General features: G+C 44.7%; 1 protein-coding gene across 1 annotated transcript in view; it reads left to right on the top strand.

Moving 5' to 3' along the window:
• BMP7 (bone morphogenetic protein 7) overlaps nucleotides 1-25,549 on the top strand; it is a 47,329-nt gene that overhangs the window by 6,373 nt on the left and 15,407 nt on the right. Inside the window, exon 2 of the mRNA XM_075438559.1 lies at nucleotides 17,903-18,095. Within this exon, the coding sequence (XP_075294674.1) occupies nucleotides 17,903-18,095 (193 nt within the window). The remainder of the gene's footprint in view (nucleotides 1-17,902; nucleotides 18,096-25,549) is intronic.

The raw sequence follows: 25,549 nt of genomic DNA, 5'->3' as shown, positions 1-25,549 counted from the left end.
AGGACTAATCACATGGATAAAGTTCTGCACACGCATATGTTTGAAAAATGGAAGCCCAGGAGAAAATTCTTGGCTAGGTCTTCATTGGTGTAAATTGTCAAATTTCTACTGAAGCTGGCCCTATGGTCTCATTTATACAACTGTACGTCCAAAGTAATTCCCATAAACTCCCTCTTGATTTACACTAGCACAATTGAGAACAGAATTGGGCCAAGGAAATGCCCCTGTGCTGAAATAATGAGCATGCAGTAGTTTCTGCTAGAGCTTCAGTTTTCTCTCCTAATCTTGAAATTGTTTTTGAGGGAGGCTTCCTTTGCTGCAAACAATCAAAACATGAACTAGCTCCTATTAGTCACTGCTTATCATTATTAGCCCAATCCATGTTGTTGAACTACAGCTGAATTCCCATCTTTGCAACAAACAGAATTTAACAAATAATGTTTGACAAAAATGTGAAACTGATATTTCTTAACACAAGACATATTTTATATGGAGAAACTTCAGTGATGAAAGATTCCTGGTATCAAAATATCTGAATCACAGTACAAATAAACTGTGTTGTAAAGACTGCGGGGCCAAACTCCGTGCTGGAGTAATTCCACTGAAGTCAGTGGAGTTGTGCCAGGAGATAAACTGCCATCTAGATTTTTTTGGTGCACATGTGAAAACCAGAAGTGTTGAAGATTTTGTCAGTAAACATCTTTGCTAAGAAAAAGGTTGCAGGTAGTAAAGTTTGAACCGATTCTAATTCAAATCTCTCTTTTTGAAATCCGTATTTTGTTGATGAAAACTATAAAATTTGCCAAGACCCCCTGTATTTGTATACGTTGTACGATTCCATTCTTTATACATAAATTTACCTGATTTACAGCAGGTAACATAAGAGGATCTTGGGTGCGAGCTCATAAGTGCAAGCCCCATAATACCGTGCCTTGCACGTTCTTTTAAACATTTGTGTTGACTACATCTTGAAGTCAGTGAAAATCCTTTAGTGATCCAGACTGAGTGGCTTGAATTAATGGCAACTTTGAGACTACAAGTTTTAGTGTAATTGCTTTATTGTTTTGGAACCAAGATGCTTCCAATCCAGTTCCTGTGAAAACATGTTTAACGTGTGTTAATGTGTTTCAAAACCAGATCCTCTCCGCAAAATTCTGCTTTTCATTAATTGACATCAGTAGCATGGTACAATATTTCAAAGCACTAGCCAAATATAAACTGTGTTTCTAATTTCCTTACTTTCCTGTGCTTGGAATGCCAATGTTAATTTGTTCCCATGGAAGAGTGAGAGCTGCCAACCACAGTTTTATATAAATGACTTTACAGTGCAGGGCTGCCAACATTAAATGATACTCAGGAATTTTCATGACATTTTGTATTTAATGCGTGTGTGTGTATGCGTGAGAGAAATAGGGAGAGATATATGGGATGGTGAACAGCGCAGCCACTGATGGTCAAGGCAAATGTTGGAAGAAATGTGTCCTTTGAGTAGCTGTTACTTAATGTTTCTTCTCTTTTAACAGTTTTTAATAATCTATCAGATATTACATAGCATATTTCTTCTGCCTAGAAAAAACTACTTTGCAGTGAATTTTGTTGCTAACTCTCCAAACAGTTCTACGGTTCCCCCCACCTCCCACATTTTTAGTTATTTATGAATAGACGAGCAGAAGGACTTTTGTTTATGTTGCTATTCTGATCATTATGAAATAGATTGTAAGAATGTGTTATTACTCAGCAGGAGAAAATGTAGAAGTAGAAAAAGCTGGCACAGCTAAGGAATAGGGGGATTAACCAATTCGATTAAAACTGCCAACAGATACTTTTTTCTTTAAAAGGAGTAGCTACATAAAACCATTTGCTTTCTTAAAGAAATTCAAGCATAATCAGAGTTTCTTTAGTGATATTTGCTGTCTTTGTAGATGAAACAAATGTGAAATTCCCTTTAAAGTTATTTTAAACTGATGAGGTCTGTTTATGTATTTCTCCTTTAATTCCTGGACCATAATCAAAATACAAATTGTTCATGTTTCAGTAGATTCCTCTTATAGGTGCTATGGTTTATCTCTCAATTTTCCCATTTTATTAGAGCAGGTGCAGTGTCTGCCATCTGTGCCAGCCCTGTGCTATACCAACAAACAAAGTGGTGTTTTGGTTCACTGGATTTAAAAGTCTCCTGAGAGTAAAGAAATGAAAGAGAAAGAATTTAGAAAGTGCCTAGTGAAGGAAAGGCACTTGAAGTAATGTGCTTTGTCACTCAAGTCTTCCCGTAAATTACTTTAAACTATTTCTAAACTGTTTGAAAAATTTTATCCGTCAAGTATTAAGTTTCTGTTGCATCTCGGAGGTCCAACGCTATTCTTTGTCATCTTTATCCTACCGCAGTAGCTTCCAAGTTAGCCTCCTTTGTTGTCAGGTTGAATTAAATTTTACAGGAGTAAAAAGTCTTTTTTTTCCTTGCCTTAAAGTAGAAGAATTGTACAGATTCAGTTTTTCACTGTTTCTGATTCCACCTCATTTAAAAGATAGCCATCCAAGTTTAAACAAGATTATGTTGTAATTAGACAGACAAACGCATAATTATTTAAGGGCTAAATCACCACCAACAACCCTTTCAGGTTCATTTTGACAGTGTTTATCCAGCGTATCTGGAAAGGCTTACAATTAAAGTGCCTGAAGGGTGGGGATGAGGTTTTTCAGCATGCAGTCAGTGCTGTCGGGTCCACCTGGCCTGGGAAACTATGCAGGCTTTGTAGTAGAGAAAATCCTTTAACTTAGATCTTCATGGCAAGCTCTTAAAAGCTACCTTCCTTTAAAAAAAAAGAAAAAAAAGGGAGGGGGAAAGGGAAGGCACCACTTCCCTCTAAATAAAAATTAAAACGAGCGGGTGCCTTCTTAGGCTCTGTATGACGAGGCGACGCCGTGTCGCTGCTCTGGCCGATAATCTCGCAGCGCATCGTTCTTTAAAGTTTTGTCTGTTGTGCACAACCGCCTCTCAAACGAGGAGAAAGTTTCCTCTGGGTGGGCTGCGGCCTCCCAGCGTGGTGCTGGTCTGGGTTACTCCTCCACACAAGCCCGCTGGTGTCACCCAGCAGTGTCCTCGGCTGGAGCAACCTGGCGCAAGGCCACCCGGCAGTGAAGTCACCGCAGCTGACTCTGACCGAGGAGCTGGCACAGGTCTGGACCAGGTTTTGGGGGTTGTAAATCAGGCTGAGCTGTGACACTATTGCTAGAGCCCTTGGGCCAAATCCTGCCTTCAGGCACCTTGTTTTGCTGGCACCAGTGGGGCTGCCGCAGTGCTCCGATTTTACCAGTTGTTCTTCCCACCGCACAGTGGCAGTACAATTTGGTAGTGTTCAAATACTTTTGTATCAATATTTTAACAACAATTTATTTACATCAGCCAAGTACGTATAATGCCACGAATGATAATCACTCAACACTTACAGGAATCGGTTCCTAATTGTATCTGTTCTACTTGCGTGCTCGGTGCTAGCAAGCTGCTCTTCCCCTGGGTCTGAAGGTTAAAACTTAATTGCTTCTATCGCCAAAAATATTCTGAACATTTTAATCTTGCTACTTTTATTTGTTTATTACTGTGCAGTAATTATAATCCCACAGTGACTTTTTAAATGTTAATAAAGAGTAGTGCACATCACTTTTCCTGAAGCTTGTGTGGCACTATAAACATCATGCTGAGTTGAGGTTCCCCTTTCTGACCATATCCTTGAAAAACCCAGCATTTGTTAAGAGAAAGGAGGGGTTTTTTTTCTTTTTAACAAAAAGAAATAGTAAGAAAAACAAAGAAGTAACTTTAGCCTCACAATGTGCTAGCTACATAAAGCAGTAAATGGTGAGTTGAGACAGGGAAAAACCAGAACTGCTGGAGATTGGTTGTTTCCTTTTGGAGGAAACAATAAATGTGCCCACTTGTATTTTAACAACGTTACTACTGGGCCTCCTAATTACACAAATATACTTGTAATAAACTGCAGAAGAGAAGAATCACTCGGCACAGATCTTTCTCTTCAACTCAAAAAGAAGCTTTTGAGTGACCACTCCTTTCAATCTCGTCCTGAAGCAGAAGGTGAAGGTGTTTTGGCACTGTGTGATGAATCGTCTGGCTCCCGAGGCAGGTGAAAAGTAGCAGCTGATTGGACGTGTGGTGTAAAACTTGTCTCATTGGTGTGAACACAACTTTGAACTCTGAATACAACAGTTCCTGCAACTCGGTGGCGTGCATTATAATCAAGTTAGAGGAATATTAGACTCCATATCCACAGAAATCTCTGACTGTTACGCTATGTTAAAACCTGACACAGGGAATACAGAAATACATGAAATAATCTAGAATGATGCAGGAACACATTCAGGCAAATTCCAAATATTTTTTTAGAAAACAGTAACTGTCACTTTGCTCGCTAGTCCACAGCTGTGAGAGCTGTTTCCCTGAAAGTGTTACAGAGGAGGGGAAAAAGCGAAGTCGATGCATCTAACCCACTGAAAGTCTTTCCTCCCTGTATCGGCAGTTGCGGTCCAGCAAGAGAGCAGGGGCTGGCAGGCAAGAGACCGTGCTGGGGAAGAATGATCCGTGTTCCTGCTCCTTGAGAGACACTTTCATAAACGCCATACTCTCATTTCTCTGCTATTTTTAATGGTTGCACGCAACAGGACGTGAACTGCGTTCCCTTCATTCATACCAAACCGATCCGAGGACGCGAGGGTGTATTACAACAGCTGATCTTTTACCCCAGAACTACAATTGCAAAATTGCATTTGAAGATACACATAAACCAAAACAAAACAGAAAATGCTGTTGTTAGGGGCTGACTCAGGAGGCCTGGGTGGCCCAGCCCTAGCGAGAGGCTCAGTGTCAGGAATCCAGCCCTGCGGTCCGCAGTGTGGTATGCAGGGCTAGGTGCTGCTGATGTCACCGATGGGCTTATCTTGTACCAAAAAATAAATTCCTCTTGTATAATAGGGATCGTGGGTGGGAATTAAACTGAAAATAAATCTTCTCCTAGCCTTCAGATACTGTTATGCCTGGGGCATTGGCCGCCAACATTTGAAGTGTAAAGGGGACAGACACATGCACACACGCTATACATGCATGTGTATATATATATACATGTATCTTCCTGAGGACATTTCTGAAATAATAGTTTAAATTTTCCATCACTCCAAGACGCTAGCATTTTACATCTACCAACAGAAATACATGTGGATGTCATCAACTTGCAGGTCTTTAAGACGCATAGTTCTCAGGACCATATACCAAGTTATTAAAAGAATAAACAGTCCCCTGCCTGTTTCTCAATGAAAATAAATGTGTTGCACAGGAAGCTTTCCTAGAAAGCGAGAAGATCGTACGCATGAGCTATGAGTCCCATCGCAGGCAAAAGGGCAGCGAGCATCGCTGCCGGGCAATGACCCCCTCTCCAGTCCCCGTGTCGCAGACCCCGGGGGCTGTGCTCAGGGCCCCACCTGATCTCAGCTGTCTTCGCAGCACGGAGGAAACAGGGTGATCTCAAAGAAAAATGTGAAATAGGTCGTGAGGTCCCACTTTCACGAGGAAGGGCACTCCGGGGTGTGTTTTTAAGCAGTAATTGAAATCTCTAATCATTATTTTGCAAAATGTTTCCTCCCATCCCTCCAAACACTGTATTTCTGTCTAATGATCTTGGCTTATAAACTGTGTTAATATCACTGGACCTCCCACGTACAGAACACCTGAAAAACATGCAATAGATGTAACAGTAAGGCTGCGAGACAGGAGCTCTGCTCTTGCCGGGATTTGCCCTCCAGGGCAGGCGGGCCTTTCCCCTGAATAGCTTGTTGCCCCCTAATCCCCCAGCACTGGCCTGACCGAGGACGGCGCAGATGTTTGTTGTTGTAGAGACAAGCTCAAAAGGTCCAGGCTGTTGTGGTCTTACGGCGCAGCTCGGAGTGTGTACATTCCAAGCTGAAATTCTGCTGATTACAATCAAAGGCTGAGATTTTATCTGATGGCCGCATGTCTGATATCGAGTGGTTATTTTGTAATATCCCACAAACTACTTTCTCAACGGAACCAGAATCTGGGATTTCAGGTGACAAATCCAGCAATTCATATGGTTTCAAACCTGGAAAACTAGTTCTTGAGTTATTTTCCTTTTGTCACAGCAAACCAGAAAAAAGGCTCGATTCCCCGCGCCTGCGACTCCCGCCATGTTCAGGTGTAGACCCACACTCTGGAATATTTGGGGGGATGCTGGTATTATTGTGGCAATACAATATTAGAGGAAGATTAATTAGATTTATGTTATTTATTTGGGCAGCTGTTCAGTAGATGAAAGGAAGTCTAATGCAAATGAAATGAAGAAGCCTTAAGAGGCCAATGTGCAGTCACTTCTCCGCTTGTGTCCCTTAGCACGGCTGGTGCAGAAACAGGCACGTTCCTTTGACAAAAATGAGGCATTTGAAGATTCCATCAGCTGAACTTTCTCTTTCAAGTGTTGCCAGTAGATGCACAATATATACATGTGCTTTTAGAAGACTTTTATTTTGAACTCAAGATGTGAATCTATGGTATTAAGGAAAGCAGAACAATCCTTTATTTAGCTGCACCTGCACCTTAATGCCTAATGAGTTTAGTCTGATGGAATCCAGACCTCAGGAAGGATTATAAATTCTCATTTGATTTCATTTACTTCTAAAATGCCTTAAACCAGCTGTACCCGTCCAGAATCCAGTCCTTCCTTCTATATCAGTTTTGCAAACATTGTTGAATCTTTTGCTGTATTAAGTAACTTTATGCTATATAATAATACACCAATAGTAATAAGGAAAAGAAGGCAACTTGAAAATAATCATATAGTGGAAGATAATTAGCAGCATATAAGCTTGAAAAACATCCATTTATGAGCACAACTTTATGAAACTTCTTCGTGTTCTAGAGGCAAGATTTGGAAAAAAATTGAAACGAAGTTGGTAGGCAATATCCTCTCGCCCCAGCCCAGTGCAAGGCAGAGGAGTCTGGCCTCGCGAAGGCTGGATGAACACGCTCGCCAGGGCATTAGTGGTACGTTTAGCCGTTTCTGTCTGTTTTGTATAAACACATTAGAGACACATTAGAGGCAGTGACCTTCCCAAGATTACTGTCTCAGACTGTTTATTATGAACAGTATCTAATTTATCAAATACAATTGAAGCTGCCTTGGTTTGCCCCAGTGTAGTTACTGGAATGCAAGAGCATAATCTGATGCTGTCGCATATCTGCACGATCAAATAATTGCATCAAAGAGTTACTATATCATGATTTGGGGTTTTTTTTGCATGTCCTCTGCATGTGCTTCTTGCAGATCAAGGTGCCTGTGCTGCAGGCTCCCAGCTGCCTGCGCTGCAGGCTCCCAGCTGCCTGCAGAGGTGCTTAGTCCTTCCCTTGTCCAGACGTTGGGGTCTGAGCAGACCCCCTCAGCAGAGCAGGGAAGCTTGCAGTGCTGCTGCCCTCACCCGCCGAGGACGAGCACCCTTCCAGACTGCCAGTCACTAGTGGGCTGCCTTCCTTTACCTGAGCTTACATTAGAGCTGGCTGAAAACATTTCAGGGAAACTTTCTTATCTTCCCCCTGAAATGAGATTTGGCGCAAGCTGAAGAACTGTTTCACACTTGGAAGCTTTCAAGAATGACCTGGATCTTTTTATTCCAAAATTTGCGTTTCATCCCAAATAGCCCATTTTAAATTTTTCTGTAGTAGTCTCTCACACCGCCTCTTATCTTGCGTAGCTGAATACACATTATTTCTGACCAGATCTGTTCAGCCACTTATCTCTTTGCTGGGGTGTGGGGATGTGTTTCCATTTGCTCAACACTGTCTGTACGAGCAGACAGGGCAGGCTGCTGGTTTTTGCATCAGTGATTTTGTGAGAGGCCTCCAGCATCAGAGCAGGTTACAGGAAGCACCTTGAGCCCCATTTGTCTGCTGGTTGGACTGGGGAATTATTTTTCTCAATGAACCATGTTGTCACTAAGTTTTCTCCCTCTTTGTGCTCTGCAGCCTCCCCCCCTTGAGACACCCATCGCCCTGCTTTCTCCTCTGGACCAGTACTACCCTTTTCTGTGCTGTGGCTGCCACCTCCGTCTCCACTGTCCTGACCCTCATCTGTGATTCCTCCCCCTCCTCCCCAGGTTCCCACTATCTCCTTGACCCTTGGATGCACTGGCAAAACGTGTGACTTGGAGTTCACACCTATCGCTGGCACAGCTTGCCTGTGAGGCTGGCCTCACCACATGCAACTGACTGATTTCATAGCACCAGGAAAGCAGCCTTGCTGTCCCTCATATTACAGAAGGAGAGAGCAGTGTAATGCAGCCGTCGTCTATGTTGAAAGAGGGAAATGAAAAATATTCCTATGTTTCCACACACCTCCCATAGCTGCCAGAGGTTGTAGGAGATGCATTAAACAGCAGTGCGCCTTGCTCTTGGGCTGTGTTATTCCATGCTATACATTATGGTGCAGACAGAGAAAAGAAAGCAGAAGCACTGATCAGCTTCTGCCTCTTATTTTGCCCGCGCTCAGTTTGACTACAGGGACGTTTCTAGAGGAGGGTGTAGACAAGAGCTAAGATTGGCTTTGGTGGGCACAAGCTTCGCAGCTGCCTTAGCCTGCCCTGTGCAGCCCACGCTCCCTGCAGGGGTCCCCAGTTCGGGGCTGCTGTCCAGGTGCATCCCTGTCTTCCAGATACAGAGAGACGCAACAGCGCCGATCTGTCGGCAGAGCGGTCTGTCGAGGGTGAGTACCAGCCTCAGTTAACCCTGCTCCCCCTGACCACACAGGAGCTTGAGACATTCTGCGATGGCCACAATGCTGGCCAGCTGGGAGGACGCAGGAGGAGCCACATTTCACAGCATCACCACAGCCCCCAGCTTGCCTCTCTGTCTCTCTGGCAAAATGCCACCCTAAAGATGCTGGGGGCAAATCCCCAGGTCAGCACTGCCCTGGATCCCCCCTTCGCAGTGAAGGAGCGAAGAGAAACAAGATTTGAGAGGCTGATGAGGAGGGCCCTGCAGGAGATTTCCTTATATTGGATTCTTGGAAGATGAAGGCAGAAATGGAGGGAGTCTGTCTAAAGAAACAACTTCTTGAACTCCCATTTATTTCTTTCCCCTGTCACGCTCCCATTTCTCCATTCCCTCACACACCCAAATCCCACAGCGATCCGAAGTGTGTTACAGCAGCTGCAGATGGATTGCAGCACTACGTGCTGCCGTGTTTCACGTGCTGAGGCTGTGAATAAGGTGTGCTGAAGAAACACAACTCTTCCCTGCTTATTTAACTTTGCTTTCCCCAGATACACATACAGACACTGCAAACTCAGCATCAGGATTCGCACCATCGTCAGTCTGTTTACTATTAGGAGAGTTTCGCGTTCACAGAGCAGTCCCACGTGTAAATTTTTCACAATACCTTTCATCTAGTCTGGCTCTGATTTCAGCAGAGAAACCACAGCGTAAGCGGGTACCAATCAGGGCACTCTCGGAAAAGAAAATGGATTACCTGTGCATAACCTGCCCAGATATTTCATGGATGGTCTTTAAGGAGGAATAGTTTTACCATCCAGCATTGCCTTAAAGTGCCTGCGATGAAACCGCGGCCGGGGAATGTCTCCAAGTGTAGAAGGCAGCACGCACGCTCCTTCCTGACCTTTCCCTCCCAGTGTTGAAGTTTCCCCTTTGCCATCTAGCACCCTAAGGAGTTCTAGCGTAAAAGTCTCCTGGGTGACAGGCGGGGCGAGAGGAGGTGGTGACACGCAGCACCCTCTCGTCCCCCCGCCGCGTTCTCTGCCGGCACGACTCCCGGGATGCAGGTGGCTCCGCATCGCTCTCTGAAGCCCTGCCCGGGGCGGGTGCGACACTAACCCTAATATCAGAAAGGGCCCAGGCATTTTGTTAGAGAAGGACCAATTTCTGCCTTGAGCGGTCCTTGCTAGCTGAAGTCCAACGTAGTCAGGAAGAACTTGCTGCTGCTTCGGAGATAATTAAACCCATCTTCCCTCAACCCGCTGTTTGTACACGCACAATGATACCATTGTTCAGAGTCATGCAACACATATGCTGACATTAAAGTGTTTAATCTTCTAGTACAGTATTCCATTATTTTTTGGACATCTGTACATGATAGAAAGGGTACGTATTAAGGGATTTGTTGACAAAGGAATGGCTAATGCTGATACATGTGTGGACTGAAAGGATCTTTCCAAGTTGTGTTCAGTAGTAGGGAGACCGCTCCTTCCCAGGCCCGAACCCTGGCACAGATGTGATACGCACTGTTGCTATTACCACTTTTCAATTTATAACAAGGAGTCTGTGTTTAGAAGAATTTTGGAAGCTCCCTGCTGGGTTTGTGGCTAGGTGGTCTTGCTGGCAACACCACCTTCATGCTGAAAGCTGAAAAAATGAGGTGATGGCTAAAGGAAGAATATTGACTCTAGAGGACTTTTCACCCTCCCCTCACTTTCGAAGCAAAAATGCTTACCCCGGATCGCTTTGCGCAGTAAGCACTAAAGAATTTCAAACCCCCCTGTTTCTAACCCTTGGGGTTGGGGATCAGGATTTATGGAGCCTGCTTTTCATCTCATCTGAAATTAATGCATTAGTCTTGCTTTCCACCCGTAGACAGGGCAGGACTTTGCCCTGCCATAGACTGAGTTTACCACGCGAGAAATAGCTGATCACCTTCACCTCCCTTTACCCGGCTGTGGAATGGGTACATAAGCACCAAGCACCTGGGAGCAAGTTCCCTTCGGCTGAGCGCTGCCTTGGCTCAGAGCAGCCCCTCCTGCAAAGGGCAGACGGGGACGAGACCATCAGGACAGGGCTCCAGCGGATGAGCCCAGACCCCCCCGAATGCCTGGCAAAGACAGACTGTGTTTTCAGAAGTGGTAGGATGGCGGCAGTCGCTGGCGATGGGATGCATTAATGAGTTATAGAAAAACCGCAGACTATTTTTATAGTAAGCTTATCTTGCAGACCAAAATCAAGGGTGCATTTGTTTTTCCTTTGGTTTCTCCAAAAACCTGCAGTAGCTTTTAGATGAGTTGGAGAGCTGCAACTATCCAATGTAAAAAGGCCCTCCAAATACTGGTTTTATCACTCTTTAAAAAAAGAAAATCCCATCACACGACCCAGGACATTTGCTCTACTCCATTTATAGGACTCCCAATTTATATTCTTTAACTATTTTGTCAAATATTTCTGTAGCTGCTGCCTTAGCTGCCTAATGTCAGCATGTAAATCTTGTAGCCGAGAGGACGAAGCAAATGAAAACCAATCACAGAACTTTGCATTCCCAAATTCTTGCCATTATAAATTTACTGCCACTGCCCCTGTAGCTCTTGCTGTCAGGCACAATGAGGAGGGAAACATGTGCCTTAGCAGACTGCGGCCTGGCGTGATATTATGGAGATCTTTATTATACTCCCCCTTTGCCTCAGAAAAGTATAAGGACTGATCTCGCACTTCTTGCTCCATCGGCAATCCCGCTGAGCCCAGTAGGCTTTTTCAGCCGTGGAGACCGCTGGATCCATCCCAATTGGTTTCGTCCTTCCTGAATCTCACTAACATAAGGAGAAAAGGCCTATGTAAGTGACGTGGTTTTATCCACCAATTTAGAGACAAAGAAGTGCAATTTATAGAGGGAACATTTAATGCCTGTTAATTAGAATCCCATCAAGAGGTCTCAAATTTGGCATCCTGAAAATTTACAGCGCAGTTTCATAATGGCTGCAAGCCTGGAGTCCAAGGGATGGCCCTGCCCTCCCTCCCGCCATGCTGGGAGGTCCCTGGTCCTCCTCCTGCCACCGCGGTGAGCCGGGTGAGGATGGGATCCACCTGAAAGCTCATCTGGGAAAGGGAAAATTGTTTTCCAGCTGAATCCGTTTCCCAAGGGAGACAGCAGGGTGAAGCAGTAGGTGGGAGTGGACCTTCCCTTTGAAGGCAGTACTGTACGAAGGCTGAAAACGCTGGTGGACCCCAGGCAGAGCTGGTGGGCCCAGGGCAGGCAGTTCCTAGGAATCTCATGCTTTGCAGTGAAACGATACAAGAGAGTTTCTCAAGTTTTGGCTTGGATCTCTAGGGCTGGTGATGGAAGGAATTAAAGGTAGTTTTTCTAGGAAAATTCAATTAAGATTTTGCGCTGATGGGTGAAAACGGTGTAACTCAAAGTGTAGTTTGCCCTTTCATGAAAACACTAAGGCTAAAATCCACAGGCTCGCTGGACAAGCCAGCCGGCCCTCGGCCATCTCTGAAGAAATAGCGCTCGTTTTCTGCAGCTCTGCAGCTGTCAGAGGCAAAACAGATAAAGTCTTTCCTACCCACTAAGCTCACCTACACGACTTCTTCAGCCCCTGGGGCCAGGCAGGCACAGGTAGACTCCGAAAACGTGTTAGACCTTGATGTCGGAGTGTGGCAGATTTTTTTTGGCGTCCAAATTTCTGAGGGGTTTCGCAGGCAACTGCTAATGGCTCTGCAGTCGAGTCTCCCGCCTGGCCGCGAGGCTGAGGAGAGGGGGTGTTGTCTTTTGGAATCTATTTTCCTTTGACTTATCTTTCAGTCTCAGGCATTCAGGACCTTTAATCTATTTGAGATTAAAGTCCTTTACAAATCCCTTCTGGCCTTTTTTGGGAGTAAAGAAGTTACAGATACCCTACTGCACATTCCTTTTGGGGCTTTTTTTCGTTGTAAATGAGAAACAAGTAGCGCTCTAGTTGTTGTGAGCACTACAATAAATGAGGCAACTACTCTTAAAGTGCCTTACAAAAACAATTAACATATTATCAGGTGAAAGTGTTAACAGGGAAGTTTCAGTTTTTACTTGTTTAAATATTAAAAATATATTCCAAGTGCATCACCCAAACATGCCAGGGAGGAGGAGGTATGGAATTACTGAAGCTTTCCCAGTTTGGCAGCCTGAGCACAGAATCTATTCATCTGGTGTTTACTTTGCTTGTGAAAAAGTGGTTTTTTACATCTTCAGAAAACAAGAGCGTAAAAACACTTAAGTAGGTAGATTGGCAAAAGTAAGGTCTCCCATTAAATCCATTGAAATTAATGGAAGTATTTCCACTGACTTCCCTGGGGTTTGGATTAGCTCCGTAACGCTTCTGTAATAATTATTTTTTAACACAGTCATTCTTGGAAAATTATTGCTGTAATTCACTGTTTCTTTGCTTGATGTGTGAAGTTAGTGATTGCCATTGTGCTACTGCTCTCGGTACTAAGGCTAAAAAGGTACAGCTGCTTCTCTTTGTAGAGAGAAATAACAACACTGCAAGCTATGTCTCAACATAATCTTTTCTGTCATGGGTCATGCCTTGCCTGCCACCAATCTGTATTACAAAGCCAGTTGTCCAACCAGCATTTACAGAATTAGCTTAGCTTTTCACTTACCAGTAGTGATTTACAAAGTACCTGGAAATAGTTTGGGCTCTTATTTCTAGTCTCAATGTATTTTGTTGTGGAAACGAACAAACTTGGGATCAGTTCAAGTTTCCCAGCTTTATGCTGATGAGTCATTTGCTTTAGAAGTTTGGGTACCCTGGGGTGTTCAACCAGGATCACAAGACTTTCTGTCCAACATGACTTTTTTGGTACTGGTTTCAACTGTATTGCTACTGTAACTACGCTTTTTCATCCCTGCATCTTAACGTTTTCAAGTTTTGTATGTGAAAAGAGTGCACTTTAGGACACGTCAAAACAAGTACCAGGGATTTGTTGACATTTTATCACCAGCTTTCCCATATTTTTGGATCTGATACCTGTCTACTTCACACCTGAGCACATGTATCCATCATGTTTTCTTTTAACCATCCCCGTTGTTGCACAACTATGCCGTCCTGCCTCCTCTTGCATCACCACAATGCCACAACAGAGCGGGTTTGGAGAGACAAAAGACTTCAGAGAGATCGGGGCCCTAGCTGTTTCAGATAGATGAGTGCAGTCTGCACATTCAGATTGTAGACAGATAGTCAAGGCCAGGCTTTCAGAGATGCTGACCTTACTTGCATATTTGCAACAGAGGTGTGGCAAATTTACTGATAACCACTAGCCTAAGATATTGCTTGTTTTGTTTGGATCACCTTAATTGTCCTGCACGCGTTTTGGTGTCTTGCTTATTTTCTCATGAACCTGGTGTCTGCCTCTGTCCTACAGCTCTCAAGTCCCCTCGTCCTGGCCTTTCTTTTCCCAAAGGACTATGCCAAAGGGAGTGTCTGGTGATCCCCACCTACCATAGCTATGATTAACTGCCACACTCACCATTTTGCACCAGCAGATTTTGAGCCATGTGTTAAATTAGGTCATAATCTGTTGATAGTGGTTGTGCCTCCAAAATGGGAGACCACTTCTAGAAATGAGGAGAGAGGTTCATTTACATATGCATCACCTGTGAGTGACTTTGAATTGTTTTTTTAGGAGAGGAGATCTACTGTTTTCCCACAGCTAAGGCACACAGTCTGTTACATAGAAGAGTTATTTTTCAAGGGTGTTCTTCCTTTTCATATTTTGCAACCTTTAATTGCACATCCAGAGCTTTGGCTTCCTCTCCAAGCATCTGCCTTGCCAAGGCATTTGAGTTGTGACCGTTTCTGAGCTGGAATTTCCAATGTTTGAAATTAGGAGCTGGGCTAAAACCATTCACCAAAAGCTTTTGGGTAGTAGTGATTTGTAAGAACTATGAACCTGGGACAAACAGGAGTTCAAGTTCTTTGGGCAGAAGGGCTATTAAGCATACCCAGGAAATATTCATATTGCCTGATGACTTTTAAGGGCTGCATAATGGCTGACAAACAGCTGAGATTAAGTCCTTGAAGAATGACCAAAAGGTCCTCATTATGGTATGTTGTGTCAATAGGGATCACGGATTTTACAGATCTAATGGAGAAACTACAGTTGTATTCGAAGAGCGGTAGCAATTTGCTTGACTGTTTTGGTGAACACTTAAAATACCATTCCCCCTCCCCTCTTTTTTTTTTAAACACCCCCTCCAGTTCAAACTCCTCAGGTAATTAATTGGAAACAACCCAGTTGCAGTATTGTCAAAGGTCTGACTAACACCCGTCAAACCCAGGAAATTCAGACCTCTCGAGCGCTCCCCTGCGTACCTTGTGCTGTTGTGCTTAAGGTATTACTGGGGTCTACAAAAAGTACACAATCATATATGCTGTACCATATGTTCACAAATACCAACGCACAGCAGCATGAATTAAGGATAGGATTTCAGCCCTCATAATGAAGAGTCGTGCTTTTATGAGTTCAGGTCAGACCCTTAACGTTATTTTAACATAGATTTTGGTGTTTAATTATGTAATAAGATTTACTGCAGTCATCCAACAGATGTTGATTCAGGGTCAGTGTTTCTCATAAATTAGTTCTGAAAGGATTTGTTACTTCTGGGTCAGCAGATAGGTCCAGAGTGCAAAGAAAAAGGGGAAAAACAATAAACACTGGGTTGAAGGGTTTCTTGGGATTCTTTCTTCAGTTACATATCCACATATTTTCATGATCTTAATGACTATAGCCACAGGAATGTTTGCTTTAACACTAAAGATGGCTCAGCCCAAAACCCTATATCCAAACATCTGCAAAGCATGGGAAAGTTCAAACTTCGGAGCTCTTTATTTTATGACCCTGGCCATTAATTTTTCATACTAATATGACATATTTTTTCTAGGGCTCTACGGTGGGAATCACTGTGAACTCTAGTAGCACCCGAAAAAGTTTCATCTTCATGTGTTTGTTGCCAGACTTTGTGTATGAAGTGCAGCTAAAGACTGGTGTTGGCCGATGTAGTTGTCATCGTGTGTGTGCACTGAAAGGGTGCACCCACCTTCCTTTGAAAATTCAGCCTTCCTATGTCTTTGGAAGCAAATCGTGTAGGTACCTCTAGACCTCTCTATAATACACCCTGCTGGTGATGATATCTGTAATCTAACTAAAACCATACAACATTATATTCATTCTTCTATAGTTGTGGTTAAAGGAGCTATTCCATATTAAAATACTTTTTCCTCCTCTCTATAATTTAGGTACAGACAAATTCCTTTGAGACTGAAATCATACTCTTTATATCTTCTTCTGCTGAGAATGCTTTGGAGGAAAGGGATTGAGGCACATTTAATAGTGTTGCTAGCACTTACAGGGCAGTTTCAGCCTGCCAAGTGTTTTACAAACACAGGTGGATATTCACAATACTCCCCCACTTCAGCGTATGACAGACTGAGCGATCTTCCCGAGGCTGTATGAGATGCTAGGGCTAAAGCTGCAACAATAACTTTGTTCATTCAGTGCACACTAAGACTGCTCAACCTATAAAACCATTCGCTGAACTTATTCGCCTCTGTCTTGGAAAGTTTAGGGGTTTCATACCTAAAAAGCCCTCTAAGATGAATCCCAGCTATTAGTAAGAGCTCTGAAGTACTTCCCTGCACAGTGATCACACAGTGGCAAACTGCGAGCCCTGGACTCCTTGCAGAAATAATGTGCGAGAAGAGGAAGAGCCCGGGGCCAGCTGCCGAATCTCGGCCAGCAAAGCAGTGCTGACCCTGCTCCCTGCAAGCGCTTGGACGCAACCCGGTTCCCGGCGGCTCCCCACGCTCCGTCCCCGCTGCAGGGGAGGCCCTCCCGAGTGCTGATACAGATTTGTACCGTGCAGCGCTGTAAATTTAAATAGCACTTTCCAGACCTGGGCTTGAAACTCGTCTTTTTCAGGAGTAATTCCATTTAAGTCAATGGATTTACACAATGGATTTACTGCTGCCAGAAGAGAATCAGGCCTGTAGAAAGGCACACATTCTTTGCCAAGAAAATCTCAGAGCTTACTACTTGAATTGTGCAGTCGAGCTGCAGGGAGGTCAAGTGGACAGACGATGGGGCTGGGACATACGGGAAGTCCCTGGTTCAAACCTCAGCTCTTAAAATGACATGTGCTGTGACCTCTGGTGAGTCAGTTCATCCCTTATGCCTCTGTTTCCCCATTTCCCTTTGTCTGACTTGTCTATTTAATTTGGAATTTGTTCCAAGAAGAGCACTTCACTTCATGGGCCGGGCTGGGGCACTGACTCCTCTCCTTCCCCTTGCTGGAGGACAGTCTTGAAATCTTTGATTCCTCATATCACTGACCCTCAGCTTTAATATTCACAAGCAGTGTTACGCGAGACCATCAGCTGTCCATCAGAAGACAGGTAGACCTGTCACTTGGTGACTCTGTCTTGGGAGGACTCAGGCACTTCTTGTTATTTCACGGTGAGGGTTGGGAAGAAGGTGGAAGAAGGTCTTCATTTTGAACGTTTGCTTCACAGCCCTGATCACTAAAGATGCTTTAAAATGAAAGCTTTGACCCTGCGGAGCAGGGCTGTGAGTTTGTGGTGAATTCAGCTGGCACTGAATGTGGGTCACTGGCATGAAAAGCCTCAAGGACTGGAATTTGTGTATATATGTGTGCGGGTATGCATGTGTGCGTGTGTAATTTTCAGAAGCAGAGTCAGGCCAAGAGCCAGCACTCCTGAAAAGCCTCATCTGTTTCTTCCAGCTCCTTCCCACAGCAGCTTGGTCATTATCGGTGGCAAATGTCCAGAGTCACTTGTCAAGCACAAAGCTGCCAAAAATCATTAAAACACAATGGTCACCCACACCCTGTACCAGCCAGCTGTAAAACTGTTTCAAAGAGAGTCCGATAAACACATACATGCTTGTAACAGCCCAGACAGAGTCATGTATTTCCTACGTGCTTTAATGAACCGCACAACAGCATGAGATGCTGCAATCAGATATTCTTGCCCTTTTCTGTTGTGGCAACTTGCAAGCTTGTTTGATGGCGAGGGGAAAGGGAACAAAGCAGGTGGCTAATGGGCTGTTTTTCTGTTTCAGTGGAGCATGACAGAGAGTTTCACCATCAGCGCTGCCACTACCGAGAGTTCAGGTTTGATCTCTCCAGAATCCCAGAGGGGGAAGCAGTGACGGCTGCCGAGTTCAGAATATATAAGGATTACATCCGCGAACGCTTCGATAACGAAACGTTCCAGATTAGTGTCTACCAGGTACTCCAGGAGCACCCGGGAAGGTGAGTGACCCGCAAGGAAGTCCTGACTAAAGCGCAAGCACTGTACGTTCCTTCAGAGAGTTATGTCCCATAGTTTTAGAAACACCGATGCTGTCAGCAGAAGTGTCTGAAGAGCTGGGCTTAGGCATCGGGGTTGTACAGTGAAATCTCAGTCAATGCTAACGCAGCGGGCACGTAGCTGCCTTGTGTGGTCAGCCACTGAGGACTTGGGAACAAGGTGCCCCATGAGCCTTCACGTGCCCCAGGGAGCATCCACAGTGTCCCCAACACTGTCGCTCTTGTCCCTGGGAGCGCTCGGTAGCTGAGAAGCAAACAAGCCTGGCTGTGTGCTAGTACAGGAAAAGATCATAAAGTCGGAGTATTTAAAGATTTCTGGAAGACCTACCCTCTTCCTCCCGCTGCTTATAGATCCTGAGGTGGCAAAACCACATCCGAATGCTGCCTTTCTAATTGTAGCTTAATTACTGGCATTGATTACCAAAGGCGTTCGAGATTCCTAATTAACAAAGATGGGTGACACCATGTTTTTTATATTGACTGATGGTTTTGTGTGTGCGAAACTACAACATGAGCTATTAAATCCATTCCAAGCAATTATTAATGTATGCCAAGCTCCCTGACAAATCCTCCAGGGAACCTGAATAAGAACATATGTTCAATTTTCTCATCTGTTTTTAGTTCCAATTAATCAGCAATCCCAAACCATTTATCAAATGCACTTAGTTTCATTTGCACTTATTTCTTTTACATACCAATCCTACCAAAAGTGAGGTTGCATTTATTTACGTGAAAAATATTTACACATGCTGGTCAGAAGCTGTTCTCTAGGACTACTGAACACAGGGTAGTAAAACTACAGCCCTAATTTAGGTTTATGAAAAAAGAAACACTAGGGATTTAAAAAGCGGAAAGTCCAAAAGGGTAGGAAAAAATAGCGTAATGAGGAATCTGGCTTTATATAAGCTAATAAAAAGGCAGAAAAAAATGTTTTGCGTTTTTTGATCCTTTAGCATATGACAGGAAACCTTATCAACTTTTAAAATGGTGAGAATTTCTACTGGCTTTGCTGTATGGTAAAAGTATTTATATGCGGGTGTGTTTTCTTGCACATCTGAAATTCCAATTTTATGGGTCACAACTCATGGTTCTCTTGGCATTTCTAATGATATAATTATTTGCAGGGTTTGTGGACTATGCTAATATTAATCTATCTTTATCAAACAATGATAATTCAAACTATACATTTTAACCAGGCTTTCTTAAAGGAGAAAGCAACGAGCCACAAATGCACATAGGACCCATTAGATGTCCTGCTTACTACATTTCAGTTTATTCCATCTTGGGCCCTTACAAAGATAGAAGCCTCCCTCTGCTGTACTTCTTGAGCAGCTTATAGAGCCACAAGCCTGCAGGGGAAACTTTTCACTCTCGGGAAGAGCAGAAACAAGAGATGTGTTGGCAGATGAAAAGGCCCTGACCCGTGCGCTAGGGCATCGGGAACAGAAACCTGTTCTTGGAGTAAACGTCCTTCCCCATCAGATACCAGGGAAGTTCTCCTTCAGATCCTGTTAAGTGAGGTAGGCGCCCACTAGGAATCTTACAGACAGAGTCAGGATGACATTTATTACCTTAATTTTAAGATGATATATCCACAGTTTTGTTAAAACTATGTGTAGAGAGGGCTGCAAGGTACCCACTGGGGATAGTTATGTGTGGAGCAGCAAGTGTTTCTACAAACTGTCAGCTTCATAAACTCTTATTCCTAAAGGAAAAAATGTATGTGAAGGGCAGGCATATACGTGAACCGCTGGCTGGAAGAGGTGAGGAATCTTGCTAATTATACAGATGTTCCAGCTACTAGGTTAGATGCAATTTTACTGCATCGCATTCGCCACAGGAACACTTTTTAAAATGATGTTCATGCATATTCACCCTTTGCATACGTTTTGGCACAGGAAATGGTGAGTTTTGAACAGTTTGTCCTGAGAAAATGTTCCTGTTGGTTTGGATTGACCAAAGGTAAAAATATTGTCCCTAACATTTGTAAAAATATTTGCTCTTTTTCTGCATTTTTCCACTGACATTTTCCAAGTGGCTCTGTCACAGACCAGTCATCCAAGTCAGTGTGTCATTGGGCAAGTGGAGAAAGAAAACAAACTCTCTCCAATGTTGATCAAAAAGCAGCCATTCGCTTTGATGCTTCCTTGGCTGTTTGTCTCATCCTGAGCAGGCTGGAAAGTCAGACCCATCTGACGCTGTTAGCAACAAGAGCAAAACAAAGCCAAACCCTCCCCCCCCATGCAGGCAAGAAAACCTTTGCTCACGTTTGGCTTTGTAGGTTCCTCTCCCCAGAGCACGGCAGGTACAATGGCCAACATAAAACCAAATGGTTTTCCCTGTTCCTGTGCGCTTACGATGATCCAAGAGCAGTGGCACCTCCCAGGAGACTGCTGGAATTGCCTTTCGGGGTCTGAAACACCAGGCATTCTCCAGGCCTGTACCCCCCTGCTCTGTGCAGCTCCCCCCTGAGTGCACCAAGGCACAGCAGCTCAGTGCCAGGCTCTCCAGAGGCAGCTGCAGCATCGTCTCTCCCTCGCAACACAGCAACGCACCGCAGAGATTGGGACAGCTTCTAGGGCTACAAAACCAGCGCGGGATGCAGCTGGAAAGCCTAAGCTGAGGCTTACTGGTGTTTTTTCCGTTTGAGGGTGAAGAGACCATCGGATACACTGGAGGCTTGATTTTCAGTTAAACCTCAGATGAGCCTCCAGTTTGGAGGGTGTGATGGTGTGCTCTCAGTTCAAATAAACCCTAAGTACGCAGTTCAACAATTAAAGACTTGTTCAGTCTTTACTTACAAGTTCAGACAGGTTGGCAGGTATCTAACCAGAAACATCTCTTGTCTGCAATTTATTGTTGGTGAAAAATACAGGCACAGGTCTTTCCAGAGAAACAGCTGCACCCGCAGCAGACTATTCCTGAAATCCTGCCCCTCAATAGTACTGACACTTGAACGCAGGGTGGAAGCTGTCCTCCGTCCGCCTGCTCAGTTGTGGGCAGAGATGCCTCACAACCCTGGCAGTAAGAACAAGAGCCCATCCTTGTAGCAGACGGGCTGCCACTCTGGACTTTGACTGACAGAAATTATATCTCCGTCAAACTGAAGATATTATTACAGGTGTGTATAGGAAACCAGACTAAATGATCAGATATTCCTTCTGGCCTTTCCAAATCTGAATTCATTGCAAGGCAGGCTTTTCAAACTGGCAGCATCTGCTCTATAAAAAGGCATGTACAGCATTCTTTAGGCACAAAGCATCAGTTATTCACTTTAAGCAAACAAGTACATTCATGAACAAAAATGTTCCTAATGTCATAAACACAGTGAAAACATTTGATGTTTTGACTAATATAACATGTCTCAAAGCTTTCGCGCGTATAACTGAAAGTCCAGTGACTCATGTCCAACTTCTGTTTGGTCTTCATGGTTCACTCACCCAGAAGCCTGGGAAAGAGTTTTATACAGCCAGTGACTGGCTTGAGAAGGGTGCTGAGCAGCGGGACATCAAGTCCCTGTTTGTGGTCGCAAACCTGCTAGTGGGAACTAAAGGCTGCCATCAGGGAGCCGGGTGCTGCTCCAGCCTCTGCCTCCCCCCTCCTGGGTGCTGCGGGAAAGCAAAGTGCTAGGGAGCACACATCATGGGGCACATGGCTTGCTATGAGGTGTTGAAAGTCATTTATCTCGGGCATCTATGCAGGGAACATGTCAAAATAAAGGTTATCGATATGAGCCTGAGAAAAATGAACTTTGATACTTTTACAGCGGAATCATGAAATAGTTTGTGAACCACTCTGTAACAGAATGTCCATTACCCTCAGACTCTCCGCTAGTGTTGTAAGCGCTGGCCAAAGCAAGAATTTCGAAGGGACTTCAGTGCTGAAGAGACACACAGGTGTGCAGAGGGATTGCTAATAGCAGCTAAGCAGGCTGGATACCCAGCTCCTGTTGCAATTGACAGGAACTCGTGTATTTTCCAAAAGTACCCGTGTAGTTCTGGGGCAGATTATCAGTAAGGGCATCATCCTCAATTTATCAGCCTGAAGCTGCAGAACAAATGCAGACTTTATAGCTTCCCTCAACACCAGAGCTCGATCCTGCCCATCTATCTGCACCTTCAGAAGCTAAAATACCTCATCCCAGAGTTACATCTCTGATTTCACTGGACCCAGCACTTGCACTGTGGAGTAAATCCCAACCCCTTTGAAGTCGATGGGAGTTTTGTTACTGGAGAGAATAAAGCCAGGTACTTGACCAGCCTTTGGTAATTGAAATGTAGTTGCTTCATGTTCACTTTGTGGCCATTATGGATTTCACAGGCTTCAAAGACCATGAATGATTTGAATGCTCATGTTACCAGCCCTACAGAAAAATAAGATCTTGCACGATGCATTCCTGGGTTTGACTTGCAGCTGGAACGCTTTAGTCTGTGCTCAAACTACACCACTTCTGCACCCAGATCAAACCTGAGCGCCTCTCCAGCCCCTTTCTCCTGTTCATTGGAGTCTGTTTCCGTGTTGTGGGTTGAAACATGTAATTCTAGTAACTTAGAAAGGCTTAGGCCCACCCAACCCGTGAAGCAGATGTGCCTGCTTTTTGGAGCTTTTTTAAGTCCCAGTGCGATTGTTCTAGGGATGGTGCAGCAAAGAAGGGTATAGCTTGTTTTAACGTTTGTGCCCCAGCACCATGATGGTATCTGCAAGTACTAACAGCATCTAGAAAGGTACTGACAATAGCTTTAACTTTTTTTTTTTAATGGTGACTTATCTTCAAATCAGTTGATAACTGTACTCGCCTCTTTGCGAGCAGCAAGGGAACTTTAGCGTGGAAACCCTGTCGCTCTCCAAGAACAGAGCTGCATCTAGTTATCTCTTTCAGACCATTCCTAAAAGCCACCGCAGTCTGCAAAACCTCTGACAAATCCTGAACTCACTTAGCAAGGCACAACTCTTCACAGGCACTTGAGTAGCTGCAGGAGGCATTCTGCATACCCCAGTGGGCTCTTGCTCAGCTAAGTGATGCACGATGAACAGCAATTCAACGCTGAATAGAAACAGCTGTATATAAAGTGTCAGAGATATGTATATAACCTCATTTCTCTCAGCACTGCTTTTACAAGATGCTTCATATTTAGGAAACATGTTGCATCTCTCTGTAACAAACTCCCACTGCCACTTTCAATCAGTCTTTGAAACCTAGACCTTACCCTTCTCAAACACCACATAGGAAAGGGAACATGACTACGAGAAACACACAAAACAGAATTAAGAATCTGCTGAAATTTTAAAGTGCATTTAATTTCTCCCAAGAGTCAACAAAATTTACGCAGGTGTGTCACTACAGCCAGTTTTCAGACCAGTCCTTGGTGGAAATCCCCTCCAAGCAAACTGCGCTGCTGCTGTGGCCACCCCTTTGCCTGGAGCAGACCCCAGGCTGGGTTTGGCTGGCGGCTGCTCCCCGGGGGCACGGGGAGGGCTTTATCAGGGAGGGAGGGGGAAGGATAAGCAGGGGATCCCAGGCGCGCGGGGAGGGGAAGGTGTGGGAGGATGGCCGCATCAGGTCTGTGTACAGAGGGTGTTGCAAACGTGCCAGGGAGAGGCCCAGGGAGATCCTGGGGCCCTCTGAAAGTAGGAAAGTCTGAAAAATATTTTCCTAAGCTTGTCTTTGGACAGCTGCAGCTGACTTTAAGCAATGACACCAAGCAAACTGGAATCTGGATACTGCAGGTTTTTAATCCAAACATATGCCTTTAAGCCCAGATCTCCTCTCGCCCTCCCAGGATGCTCCTTCTGCCTGCTCCTCCCTTCACCTCCTCAAACCTGGACATGAATTGACCCTGTTCCCTGATGCCAGCACTGTCCTTGGGCTGCCTGTTAGTAAACTTGCCATCTTGCACCATGCCCATGACCCAAACAGCCCCTCTAGGGTTAGAACACCAGTCAGGAGGATAGGATTATGCTCCTGGCTTAGTGGCTGTGGTTTACATGCCGAGTCAGTAAGACATTTAACACATCTGTGCCTCAAGTGTTTCCCACTTGAAAACGGAAGCAGGAGGGTTGACCCATATTTGTAAAGCAATCCGAAGTCTGTTGCAGGGTGTCACAGTACGGTTATTGTTTAAAACACTGCTAGATCTGTAATTCCTCAAACCAGCAGGGAGGGCTTTGAGCGGCGTAGCTGCCAGGCAGCCTCGGCGTGCTCTTTGGGCTGGCAGACGACCTGAACACAGGCAAGGGACGGCAGGACCTGCTGGCAGTGGCCCTGGGCTGGCTGCTACCAGGACACGGCCAGGTGAGCCAGGGCTCCAAGTCTGCCCGCAGCCAAGGGTGCCAGCGCCTCGCAGGAATCAGTCTGGTAATGAGAGCTGCTGAGAGTCTCCTTCTCTTCCGCTGCCTGTCCTTCTTCCCATTGATTTTTAACCCATTTGGAAGTGCTCATTAGTGTTTATTACCACTTGTCAACCAGCAGCTTGAACTAGCAGAGCTGATGAGGCAGATGGGGAAAGCGAGTGAAGACAACAGATGCAAAAGCTGGTGCTGTTTGATAAGAGGGCTACCCTAGAGCAGTACAGAACTTACAGCATTATAGCTTATAAATGCAGAGTTTTATCTCCTGTTCTCCCTTGCTACTCCAGAATTGCCAACTCTCATATTTTCATTGAGTCTTTCTTGCTAGTCCATGTTCTTATGCCCCAACTCAGCAAGGCAGGTGATCAGGAGACATGCTGTACTTCTGATTTTTGGATACATTTCTAGTGTTTATAGCTACAAACTAAAGTGCATCCTAGAAGCTGAAAAAATACCCCAGCAAAAGGCAAAGAGCCCGTACATACTATTTTCATGAAGCTTCTTGGTTGGTAATGCTTTTTCTTGTCTTAGAATTACTGCATTGCAACGTGGCAACTCTCTTCCTCACCGTTTCCTTTCAAGAATAATTCCTTTCAGAATATTCTTACTTGCCTTTTCTGCATTTTGTCTCCCCTATTTTCTCCACAAACCTCACTTCTTCCAGTCCTTTTCCCTTCCACTAATCCCCTGTGATCCTCTTTCTTACCCACTCATGCCACCCGCCCTCCACATCCCTGGTCACACACAGCACTTCCACCTCCGTAACACCAGCTGCTTTCCAGACACAATCTCACATGCATCCTCCTCAGCCATCCTCACTTTGCAAGACTTGTTATGCACCCTTGAGTCCACTTTGCAAGACTTGTTATGCACCCTTGAGTCCAGAAAACATCAAGTTCACTACGGAAATTTTGTAGACCACACAGCAGTTCTATGACCTGTAGACAAATTTTTAGGAGTGCTAGCAGAAGGTGCCTCTCCTTTCTGGCATCCAGCACCAGACACTACCAAAGCGATCAGCAGACGAGTGCCAACCTCCTGTCCTCATC

This window comes from Opisthocomus hoazin, chromosome 18 (assembly GCF_030867145.1).
Source record: "Opisthocomus hoazin isolate bOpiHoa1 chromosome 18, bOpiHoa1.hap1, whole genome shotgun sequence".
NCBI classification, from domain to species: Eukaryota; Metazoa; Chordata; class Aves; order Opisthocomiformes; family Opisthocomidae; genus Opisthocomus; species Opisthocomus hoazin.
This window is presented reverse-complemented; position numbering and strand designations above follow the sequence as displayed.